At 38.2% G+C, this 13,086-nt stretch overlaps 1 protein-coding gene across 1 annotated transcript in view; it reads left to right on the forward strand.

The window, feature by feature from the left end:
* Positions 1 to 11,076, forward strand: part of tmx3b (thioredoxin related transmembrane protein 3b) — a 34,015-nt gene extending 22,939 nt beyond the window's left edge. Inside the window, exons 13-16 of the mRNA XM_017453642.3 lie at positions 2,410 to 2,466; positions 3,813 to 3,942; positions 5,592 to 5,660; positions 8,062 to 11,076. Of these exons, the coding sequence (XP_017309131.1) occupies positions 2,410 to 2,466; positions 3,813 to 3,942; positions 5,592 to 5,660; positions 8,062 to 8,352 (547 nt within the window). The 3' untranslated portion in view covers positions 8,353 to 11,076. The remainder of the gene's footprint in view (positions 1 to 2,409; positions 2,467 to 3,812; positions 3,943 to 5,591; positions 5,661 to 8,061) is intronic.
* Positions 11,077 to 13,086: the final 2,010 nt, after the last annotated feature.

The raw sequence follows: 13,086 nt of genomic DNA on the forward strand, positions 1-13,086 counted from the left end.
CAAAAACGTTATCCGATTCCAGCTGGGCCTGTGTGAAAATGTATTTGCCACCGTAGTTACTAATTGCTCAAATCTATGAAACTGCATTCATAATGGGGTTCAGCTGGACTAGACACAACCAGGCCTGATTACTGCAAACCCTGTTCAATCAAATCAACACTTAAATAGAACTTTTTCAACAGCGTGAAGTTGGTTAAAAGGTTTTATCCCGTAACACACTATGCCAAAATTGAAAGAAATGTTGACGAAGAAGGTGAAATACATCAGTCTGGGAAGGGTTACAAAGCAATTTCAAAGGCTCTGGGACTCCAAAAGAACCACAGTGAGAGCTGTTATCTCCAAATGGAAAAACTCTGCACAGTAGTGAACCTTTCCAGAAGTGGCGGACCTTCCAAAATTCCTCCAAGGGCACAGCAACTACTCATCCAGTTAGTCACAAAAGATCCAAGGACAACATCAAAGGAACTACAGGCCTGTCTTGCTTCAATAAAGATCACTGTTCATGACTCCACTATCAGAAACACACTGGGAAAAATGGCATCCATGGAAGTGTGGTGAGGTGAAAACCACTGCTAACCCAGAATAAAATGAAGGCTTGTCTGAATTTTTCCAAAACACACCTTAATGATCCTCAAACCTTTTGGGAGAATGTTCTGTGAATTGATGAGTCGAAAGTGAAACTGTTTGGAAGACAGGGGTCCCGTTACATCTGGTATAAACCAAACACAGAATTCCACAAAAAGCACATCATACCTACGGTGAAGCATGGTGGAGGAAGTGTGATGGTGTGGGGATGCTTTGCTGCTTCAGGGCCTGGGCAACTTGGAATAATTGAGGGAAACATGAATTCTGCTCTCTACCAGAAAATCCTAAAGGAGAATGTCCGGTCTTCAGTCCGTAAATTGAAACTCAAGCGCAGCTGGATTATTCAGCAAGACACTGATCCAAACCATAGGAGTAAATTCTGGCCCTAGAAGTAAGTGAAAGAATGATCTCCATAGAATCAGCATAGATAGCCCAAAATATGTAGTCATAATTTTTTTTCTCATATGAGCACATACACACATTTGCTTCCTTCTTTCTTCCTTATTTTGCATTGCACACTTTACTTAAAGGTAGTGTACATGATGCTTGCATAAGCCCTTCATGACAGCTGACATAAACCTACATAAATATCACTACAGATGTCTTCCAATAAATTCTGTAGGCTATGGATGTGTCTAGAGATGCACCGATACTAAATTTCTCAGCCGATACCGATAACCGCTTATTCAGAATGATATCGGCTGATACCGATAGTTCTGCCTTTTATACCTTCCATCCATCCATCCATCTTCTACCGCTAACTCCTTCTTCAGGGTCACGGGGAAACCTGGAGCCAATCCCAGGAAGCATCGGGCACAAGGCAGGGTACACCCTGGACAGGGTGCCAGTGCCTTTTATACCTTCTTTTAAATTAATAATAATTAATTCCACAATTCTTTAAAAAAAATGCAGTTAAAAACTTTATTCTCTCCATTTCAACAAATTGTTTCACAGTAACTGGTCTCATAAACAGAAAAAAATTACCCTAATTAACATTAACACATGAACTAAATTCTGAAGATTAAAGTAAGATTTCTTAACTTATTGAATATTATTAATTCATATTAACATTGACTGAATTCTAAAAAACCTCCTGTTAGTCTCACATTCACTCACCACAAACAAAAGCATTTCTACTTCATCATTGAACATCAAACTGGTAATCTATAATATCAACTTTTATATATTAACTGGATATGAAATATACTACTCTACAAATATATTTTTCTGTGCAATATATACTTTTTTTGTCCACTCACCTTCATTTAAATCTTTCAACGGTGTACTGGTGCTTTAATTCAGCGCGAGCAGCGCAGCAAAAAAATAAAAATTATTAGACGCTGAAACTCCTGCTTCACTGCTGCTCACATCCGGTGTAAACTTTTAGCAGTACAGAGTTTACAGACTGCAGTTTTGTCATCATTCCACACAAGACTTCATCTTTACACACAGCACAAATTCGATGCGTTTTCCCGCCATCTTTTGATTGACAGGATATAATCGGCCCTGATCATCGGATGTTTTTAAACTATCAGCCAATGGCCAATAGTGTGAAAAATTGCCTTCATTGATCGATACATCGGTGCATCTCTAGTTGTGTCTTCTCTAATGAAAACCATGAGGCAAAATCATGCATGCAATGCTTATCCTCACACCAGACTGATCTTTGTTCATGGAATTCAAGATGTCAGATTTAATTCCAAATTCCACCCAAAAATCTAAAATATGTCAGACCAAAGTTTCTGGCACAAATATATTGTAACAATGGATATTTTTTACATTTGGCAAACTGTATTATTTTACGCTTTTTCTCCAAATGTTTAGAGATTTCCAGTTTGGCCATATGGATGGTAATGACTACATCAACAGCCTCATCATGGGGTGAGTATTTCTTTTCTCACTTACATCATCCTTTAATTTCTTCATTCCTCCATCCATGAGCACCCAGTGACCCAAGAGAGGGAATCAAATATGTCATGATTTCTCTTGCTGTTACAAGCTTATAGAAAAGAAGGGTGCCAGAAATTGTGGCACACTTATATTTAACATATATATTTATATATAAACCTGTATTTTGTTTGTAATTGTTTGACATCCATAACAGCAGAGGATTTCTGTGAATTTATTGAACAAAGGATCAAAAGGTTCAACAATGAAGACAATTTTTTACAGCCTTCCTTCACCTTATATATTCTTTGAATTCTAGATTATAGAACCGTTTTAATATAAAAGGTTCTTTGCTCTCCAATGGTTCCATTTTTACAGAAACAACAAACCTTTATTTATTTATTTTATTTTGATAAAGGAGTTTGTTTACATATGATTACAGCATATAATTTGATACAGTAATACAAAACTATCTCTCACCCTCTGACTTTACACACAACTGAAAAGCTTTCAAAAACGAAATTCTTCTTAATACTGTATGTCCCAACTTGTTAGGAAGCTGGGGTCAGATCACACGGCTAGCCATGATACAGAACCCCTGGAACAGCAAGGGTTCATGAGTCTTTATTGGTCACATATACAGTAGAGCACAGTGAAATTGTTTTCTTCACATACATGATTTCATGTCAGGAAGTTGGGGTCAGAGCGCAGGGTCAGCCATAATACAGCGCCCCGGGAGCAGAGAGGGTTAAGGGCCTTGCTCAAGGGCCCAACAGTGGCAGCTTGGCAGTGCTGGGGCTTGAACCCCCGACCCTCTGATCAGTAACCCAGAGCTTTAACTGCTAAGCCACCACTGCCCTGTTAAGGGCTTTTCTTAAGTGGCATCTTGGTGGTGCTGTATGTAAATACAAATCCTATTTGCAGGAGAGTTGCCAGATCTTTTAGTGGTTCATGTTTCTGGCAATACAATTTAATCATCTTGTTCCCTCTGTCAGGGCACATTGCTGGGTGTCTGATATCTGAGCAAACTTCCTGAACGTGTGATTTCTGGCAGGTTTTAAAATCGATTCCTTTGTAATTATATAAGGACACGTCCCTTTGTGGGGTGAGAGAATCAGCAGACTGCTCACAGTTTTGGGGGCTGGAAGTGAGAGTCTATATCTGTTTAATTTTTGGCTGCAGTTCTTTTCTGTATTTTCTCTGTCTGGATATTGCTTAATTCCCATTGCACTTCCATTGTATCTTTTTGTGACTGTTCTTTTTTCAATTTCACCCTTGATTAGTATAAAGCAAAAAAATTCTAATCATATCATGCTGCTTTTTATTTGTGCACATCACAGTGAGGTAGCTGTGCCTTCTGTCATTGTCCTCAATACATCTAACGAGCAGTACTTCCTGCCCAGTGAGCCCATGGAGAGTATGGAGCAACTGATCACCTTCATCAAGAGTGTCCGGGATGGCACGGCTCAGGTAATGCATACTTAATGCAAACATTGTGTGTAAGGCTTAGTGCTGTGGCTTAGTGCTGTGACACATTTTAATACTAATAATAAGCAAATACAACAAGGACCTTTCATTCCAAATTCCCTTGACCAGTTCTATGTTGTTTTTCTGTCCAGAAAAAAAGCCATGGCGTTTATCTGAGTTTAACTGCAATATAAAATACATTTTTAAACTATGGCAAAGTGGTGATTACATTAGTTAATACCTTCTCATATCAGACCATGAAAAACCAGACATAACCACAAGCGACAGCAGTAGTGATTGCTACGGCTTCAAGGCGACAAGCTGCATCTATGGAGGATATGAGCTTCCCAAGGAGTGTGATGTTCAGGAGTTTGTGGATGTTTATCTTTCCTGGGATCCAGTCTGTGTATTTTTCCAGACCTTACTTCACAAGACCTAGTGCTCCAATGACAGCTTGAATCTTTGTGTTCTTCATACCCTACGTTGACCAAATAATTATTTCCAGGTCTTTCTACTTGGACAGCTTCTCACTGACTTTGGTGGAGGTGTTGTGGTCAGATGGATTTGGCATATCAGTGAGCCTGCACATCTTCTCTTTCATGTCTTTGATGATGACGACATCAGGCCTATTGGCATTGATCTCTGGCTTATTGGCTTTGATCTCTGCTGGTGTGGATGGCCATGTCCCAGAGGATAGTGACGCTGTCACTCTTTGTGACAGTCATCAGTTGGTGTTTGTTCCACTTATGGGTCATCTTGATGATGTAGCTCCTGCAGATGTTTCAGTGCATTTACTCTGCTGCCTTGGATGGATGGATGGATGGATGGATGGATGGATGGATGGATGGATGGATGGATGGATGTATTCAGTCTTTGCCAGTAAAAAGACAGCTCATCCTGAGATAGTATGGTCGACATTCTCTTCATACTCTTGGCAGATCCTACACTATGGATTAGATGTGAAATGGATGGTTCCTTGATGATGTGATTGTGATAGGATGTGCTTGCGAGATCATGTGCAGCAACAATCAGATCCTTTGTCTCAAATTTCAGTTCAGTATGTCTTGGCAATTTGTATGTTTTCTTGGTCTATGTCTGCTTCTTTCCATGCAGTGTGTTTTCTGAAAATGTTGCTGGTCTTGTGGTTTTGCCTTCAGTATTACCTGACTGGCATAGGTGGTTTCATTGTCTGTTGGGTATTTAATCAATTCAACCAGAGGTGATTGCACCATGATCTCAGAATTTACTAAAATGTTTAGTACATAAAGTTTAGTACAAAGGGCTGACGAATCTCAAATATTATAGTGATCTGCCTATAGGTTTTTAAAATGCAGTTCATAGAAATGAATGAGAATTTGTGAATGAATGACCATTCTCGGTTTCAAATATCAGTTTTGGCCTAGAATAAATTTTAAGTAATTTGAAGACATTGATGCAACCAACTTGTTGGAATTTTGTTGAATTGACATGGAATGACCAATTTGCTGTTATTGTGCGTTATTGATGCTGTGCGTTATTGTGTTGTTGTTGTTGTTGTTGTTATTATTATTATTATTATTATTGCTACTCACTTAGCAACATGCAAGCAATGACATTAACTGTTAAAGTGCAAAAGTAACAACACTTCATTTTCTTTGTATTTACACGAACAGGCTTATGGAGGGGACGGTTTTTCCCAGAGACTCAAACGTGTGGCCTATGATGCCAGATCCACCATCATGGTGAGTGATGACCTCAATTTACCTATAACATAACAAGCAGGGGTGAATAGATTGTGGTCTGACAGGTTCAGAAACCCTAGAAAGGGTGCCAATACCTCTAGACTTGGATGGATGGATGGATGGATAGATGGATAGATAGAGTGCCAACACTTAGGTTGCCAGTACTTGTAAAGTTAGATAGACAGTTGGGTACGGTGCCAATACTTCTAGAGTTGAATAGATAGAGAGATAGGGTACCAACACTTCTAGACTTGGATAGATAGATAGGGTGCCAAAACTTGTAGAGTTAGAGAGCTCATTAGGTAGGGTGCCAATACTTCTAGAGTTGGACAGATTAGGGTGGCAATACTTCTAGAATTGGATTGACAGGGTGCCAGTACTTTAGGGTGCCAATAGTAAATTGTCTTTATTGTTTAACTTTTTGATCTCTTTTTATCCAAAAAATATATATTTGTTAAATATAGGTATGCAACAATTATTGGCACCCTTTTAGTCAATACTTTGTGCTACCTCCCTTTGCCAAGATAACAGCTCTGAGTCTTCTCTTATAAAACCTGATGAGGACAATACATGGCAAGGGACCTGAGACCATCACTCCATACAGAATCTCTCCTGATCCTTCACATTCTGAGGTCCACACTGGTGGACTCTCCTCTTCAGTTCACCCCACAGGTTTTCTATGGGGTTCAGGTCAGGGGACTGGGATGGTCATGGCAGGACATTGATTTTGTGGTCAGTAAACCATTTTTGTGTTGATACTGATGAATGTTTTGGATCATTGTCCTGTTGGAAGATCCAACCACGGCCCATTTGAAGCTTTCTGGCAGAGGCAGTCAGGTTTTCATTTAATATCTGTAGATATTTGATAGTCCATGATGCCATGTATCCTAACAAAATGTCCAGGTCCTCTGGCAGAAAAACAGCCACAAAACATTAAAGATCCTCCTCCATATTTAACCGTGGACATGAGGTACTTTTCCATATGGCTACCTCTCTGTGTGCTCCAAAACCACCTCTGGTGTTTATTACCAAAAAGCTCTATTTTGGTTTCATCTGACCATAGAACCCGATCCCATTTGAAGTTCCAGTAGTGTTGGCAATCAGAAGACGCTCGAGTTTGTTTTTGGATGAGAGTAGAGGCTTTTTTCTTGAAACCTTCCAAACAACTCGTGGTGATGTAGATGACTTCAGATTGTAGTTTTGGAGACTTTCTGACCTCAAGACACAACTAACTTCTGCAGTTCTCCAGCTGTGATCCTTGTAGATTTTTTGGCCACTCGAACCGTCCTCTTCACAGTGCAGTGAGACAATATACGTCCAATTCACACGTCCAATTCCATGTTGATTCATAACATTTCCAGTTGACTGGAACTTCTTAATTATTGCCCTGATGTTGGAAATGGGCATTTTCAATGCTTGTGCTATTTTCTTATAGACACTTCTCATTTTGTAACGCTCAACAACCTTTTGCCACACATCACAGCTATATTCCTTGATCTTACTCGTTGTTGTGAATGACTAAGGGAATTTGGCCTACGTATTATATCATATTTGGGGCAGTGGTGGCTTGGTGGTTAAGGCACTGGGTTACTGATCGGAAGGTCGAGGGTTCAATCCCCAGCACTGCCAAGCTGCCACCGTTGGGCCCTTGACCCTCTCTGCTCCAGGGGCGCAGTATCATGGCTGACCCTGCGCTCTGATCCCAGCTTCCTGACATGCTGGGATATGCAAAGAAAAGAACTTCACTGTGCTGTAATGTATACATGATCAATAAAGACTCATTATCATTATATTTACACCCCTGTGAAACAGGAAGTCATGGTTGAACAATTTCCTGTTCTGAGTCACCCAGGTGTATTAAAAAATGTAAAATATGAATTAATAGCGGTGCCAATAATAGTTGCACCCCCTAAATTTAACAAATATATTTTTTTGGTTAAACCTGTGTTGTCTTTCCAATTGTTTGATATCCATGAGAGCAGAGTATTTTTATGAAATTGTTGAACAAATCTCCAGTTATCGGAAGTGTTTGGTTGCAGTTATTGCTGATAAAGGTGGCACAACCAGATTATAAGTTTAAGGGGGCAATTGGCTTTTCACATGGTGATAGGTGTTGGATAACTTTTTTTTTTTGCTTCAATAAAAAACAAAGAAAGAAAAACTGTATTGTGTTTACTCAGGTTGCATTGGTTTTATGTTGTATTTTGTTTGAAGATCTAAAACTATTTAGTATGAGATATACACACAAAAAAAGAAGAAATCAGTTTTCACAGCACTGTATATAATTGTTTGTGTATAAAGGTATAGTAAATAATGCATAATAGTGGCTAAATTTTATGCAATGCAGCATTAATGTTTACATAATATTTTATATTAATGTGTCGGTTTGTGTTTGTCTCAGTCTGTGTTCCGCAGTTCTCCGGTGCTGGCCTGTTTCCTCTTCGGCCTGCCGTTAGGTGTCATTAGCCTCATGTGCTATGGCATATGCACAGCTGAGTCAGACGATGACGCTGAGCTGATAAAAAGAGAGGGACTGACAGATGAGGAGGAGGAGGAAGAGGAGGAGGAAGATGTGAGACAGCATCTGGCTGCACGGCTCAAGGGCCCAGGAAAGGGCGATGAAGTAGAAGAAGAACTAGAGGAAAAGCGAGCAGCAGAGGAGAAGAGTGAAGCAGAGAAAAAGCATGATTAACACAGGGGAGGTGTGTGGATGAAAGGGAGGAGGATTACAGTAATGCAGACATTAATCATTTATCTGGTTTCAGATTTTTAAACCACTCCTGCACTCTGACTTATTGCTGTAGGGCTTAAAATGTGAGTTTGGAAAGGTTTTTTTTTTTTTTTTTTTTAGTGATTTCCTTTTTTTTTTTTTTTTTTTTAAATTTGTAACTGTTTATAAGAGTTATGGAGTCAGGTGAGGATATGTAATATCAGAGTTGTTGCTCTGAGGATCATCTGAATGGCAAATTGATTGTCATTTCTGCTGGGTGTGAAGAGGGAAAAAAATCCCTCATATTTGGACTAAGAAACTTGAAATCGTAATTTTGTCTGTTTTCATCAGTCATTCTGTTTTATATGCTACACATCATCCTGTGTGGCATTTTAGTCCAGTGCTCATTTATCCATCTATCCACTGTGCAAATTGCTCTTGCTTTGGTGCACTTCTTTGGTGTTGATGATAGCTATATTAGATGTAGATATTAGCGATGTTTTAACCATGCTATATCTATGTTAAGCTCCATGCTGTAAAGCAGGAGTATGAGATTTGAACATAAAAAGACTCAGGGTTCATGATAATAGAGGTTTCAAATGCAGCATAATTTCCCTGCTAGAAAACAAACACAAAGTAATAATCTTAAAAAGCTATAAAGGCATTACTCAAAAGACATTTGACAGATTACATAAGCATGCAATTATCATCAGTGTGTGGAACAAACAATTAAGCAAGAGATTAATCAAGATATAAAAGGTATACTGAATCAACGTTACATATGCAGTAAAACATGCGTACGGGGCCTTTACTCCTAGATTTGGCCATCTTCATGCAAGCAGAATATCTTTCAAGCTAGTTTCGAGTTTGGGTTTACATTTGGTCTATGCCCACTTGGTGAATATAGAAATAATAAGGCGCACATCCAGAATTTTGCATCACCATTGCCAGTAAATTCCATTTTTTGCAAGGTAGTAGAAGCAGTTCAAGTTAATTGCACTTTTCTCATATGAAAGGTTATGTATGGTTTGGGCAACGTTAAATGCTTATAGCTTTTTTTGTGACATCTAAAATTTAACAAAGATGTCATCACATAATAGAACACAACAAGTAATCAAGATAGATTACTAACCCTAACCCTTTCCCGCCTGTGTATATCTGTCTTTTCACTGTTGGGTTTGTGGCTTAGAAATGAACTGAACTAATGTGGGTTATACAAATGCCAACACACTGCATTAAGATAATATTACCGTACGCACTGAACACACTGGAGATGTGATGTCCAGTTACTTTCTGCTAAAGAAAGATTTTGATCAAAAGTTACATCTGCATGAATTTCTTTTCTTTTTTCCTTTTCCTTGTTTTGGATTCATTTAAATCCACATTTATCATTAAAGTAGTTCAAGACGGTTCAGAAAAAGAAGTACATTATGCTGATTAATACAGCAAAGAGATGGCAGGATAAATGTATTGTGCCACTGATATACTTTTCTAAAGTAACTTGATGATGGTTATAAATATGATGGTTAAAAATAAAATTAGCATTTTGAAGGCTGAGGAGTGATGAAGAGATGATTATCTTGAGATTTTATATATTACACGCACCACGCACATCCTGTATGTACTCAAAATCTGCTTCAACTAATCCAATAGCAATAATGTAATTAGGTAGTTCTTCTTCTTCAGACCACAGTCAGACAACTTGATCTTAAAATTCTAATGAAGAAACAGACTCCCAGGCCTGGACTGTTTCTTGGTGTATTATTTAGTAGACAACATTTTTAAAGCTGAGAATTAACTGAAGGTGGTTATAAATAATTGTTTGCAAAGCCTACCACCTGAGCTTTCAAGAAAAATGTAAGCATCCGTTACAAAAGTATATCCCATTGTGGGCCCTCAATATTGTTCTTACTTCGTCTAGTTTATGCCCACATTAACGTTTGTACAAGCTTTATAAAAGGTTTGTCCCTTATCCCATTGCTTGGTACATTACAACATGTAAATTTTACAAGTCCCATACTTATAATAAGAAAATTCCATGTGGCTAGTTTATGAACTGCATGTTTATGACTTGAAGTTCTCATTATGTTCTACTCTTTTTTTTTTTTTTTTATAGATTTTTTTTTCTCATGGTGTTTATGGGCTTTGCAAAGAATGAATTATTAGTTGGTATGCATACTGTCTACTGACAGAAGTCAAATAAATGCTGTAATGGCCAGCATTGGTCTGTGACACCACACTATTCCAACTGCATGAGATGGTCTCAAAAAGGGATTCTTTTGTGCAACCCTTAAACAGCTTCTTGTTATGGAGGTGCATCTTATAGATGATTTTGTAACTTGCAATATATCTATTAGCTGACTTGTACAGGTCAACAAGTCTGTCTCTTTAGTTTTCCAGTATTGATAGGTCCATCATCTACTCTAATGAATATTGGGAAGCTGGTGATTTGCATAAGGGCAGCCTGTATGTTTTTTTTTTTACCTGATTGATAGAAAAGTAAAGTGCGGATGATGTGAGTTGCTGAATGTGCCCACTTGTTTGGTTAATCTCCCCTGTTGCCAGTGAAACACAATATGGCAATAACACTGATAGTGTGTAAGATGTGGAAATGTGCTTTTATTTAAAAGGTCCATAATCAAAAGTTTGGTCATTTTTAACTAGCTCATTATCATTAAAGATGTCATTAAAGATTAAAGCACCAGGCATCTGTCAGGCAAAATTTATCAGTCATCATGATGAAAAGGAATCTCTCAGTTGTCTCATTTTTCAGTTAGAATAATGATGTGGCATAGAATGCTTCTTCATGATCAAAATGTAAAAGCTTTTTTAAGAAGCATTCTATACCATGTCATGTGTATGTGTGGTTTTTAAGAGGTGCAGATGTACATATGTGAGAAAGCATAATGAAAAAAAGTAACAACATGAAGCATCAATGTGATTGCAACATATTTGTTTGATTTGTGGGAAAGGATTTAAAACCCACTATTAAATTCTGGAAATTATCAACCACAGAGCTGACATAGACCCAGACTAAAGAGGAAATGCAAGTTCACTGATGAATGAGGTAAATTTGTCAATAAATGGCATTCACTCAAATATCCATTTGAAAAATAGCACTGTATTTGGTAAAGCATGCACTAAAGGTTAATGCCATAGAAATAACTCTACTGCAATGAAATGCTAGCTACAGCAAAAGGAGAAGGACTACTACAGAGGAACATTACAGTATCCTTGTAAATTTGTCTCTTTGTCAGTTGGAACATATAAAGTCTGTGTTTTCTGTAGATTTGTCCTAGGGCCTGTTCTCTGTCATGTTAAAACAGCCTAAATGTAATCACAGGTTAGATTTACTCATTTGATTGACACAATCCTTCACAGACCCTGTTATACTAGCAGGTTAGTACTTTTTTAAGTTCATATCATCTCTACACATGCTTTTAGACATGTGGCAGCCTGGGTTTTAATGCTATGGCCTTCAAATGGTGGAATTTTCTAACTGATATAGTTTTAAAACAAACCGGCTTTCCTGAACTGAAATATGAGTCTCTTTTGTATGTATCTCAGTCATAAGTAAAGTTTTAAAGTCTGTTTAACCCCAAAAGTGAAACGGGAGAAAACTAAATAAAAAGACTTATTTACGTGCAGCGTAGAAGTTTTATTCTTTCAGCACAGAAGCTGAAAGATTCCCTTAATAATAATTTTATCTATTCTGGAAAATGCTGTTTTAGAGCACCTCTCAGGTTGTTGTAGGTCCAAATTTCGCCTATTACCTGAAGACACTTAACATAGAAACAGATACTCACATATTCAATTGGAGAAAGAAAAATAAGACACCAGCCGTGAGTGAGAAGAAGCAAGGGTCCAGGTTTATTCGTTCCGTTCCACCACACAAGATCCACACAGTTTGAGACGTCCCAAAATGCGATCTAAAAAACCCAGAGCTGAAGCTCTTCTATTTATACAGTTTTCTTAGGGTCAGGACATCAATATGTTTTAGAAAGAGCCTTCCCACAATACCATTATGTTTTAGAAAGCGCCTTCCCCGAACACCATTAGGTTTTCGAAAGAGCCTTCCCATAATACCGATAGGTATGAGACTCAACATTTCGGAGAGACCTTGGTCTCACGGGGTCCGCTGTTCCCATCGACGGTTATCTCTCGGCCCTAGCTGTTCCCATCGACGGTTATCTCACAGGTGCAACTTGGTTCAACTACCCTTATAAACGGCCCGTCTTGGTTCTCTCTTAAAAATTAAGGCCTTCGTCTGTGTTACTCCTGACTTTTTCTCGTGAGAAAAGAATCCTCCACACCTTCAAGTGCATTATGAGTAAGTTTCTTTCACATTTTTCTGTATTTCTGTTTTATAATGCTTTTTTCTTTTCATATTTGCTCTACATTTCTGTTTTATATCTGGTTATACTGCTTGCAAGTATTTTACCCCCTTTTCTGTACTCCATACTTCACAATATTATTATAATATCCTTATAATCCTTATATTATCCTTATAATATCCTAATACTCCTTTTATTATTCTTATAATGTTCTGTTTTCCTTCTGTATGTGTGCGCGTGGCGGCACAGGCCTCTGTGTGTGTGTGTGTCTTAGTTGACAGTACACTCTGAGGCCTGCCGCACTTCAAATCAAATACATGTATTATCATCAACCTGCGCCTTGCTTATCTGTGTGTTGTGTCTTAGGTGAACATCCGTTCAT

The sequence above is a fragment of the Ictalurus punctatus genome, chromosome 23 (assembly GCF_001660625.3).
Source record: "Ictalurus punctatus breed USDA103 chromosome 23, Coco_2.0, whole genome shotgun sequence".
In the NCBI taxonomy this organism is placed as follows: Eukaryota; Metazoa; Chordata; class Actinopteri; order Siluriformes; family Ictaluridae; genus Ictalurus; species Ictalurus punctatus.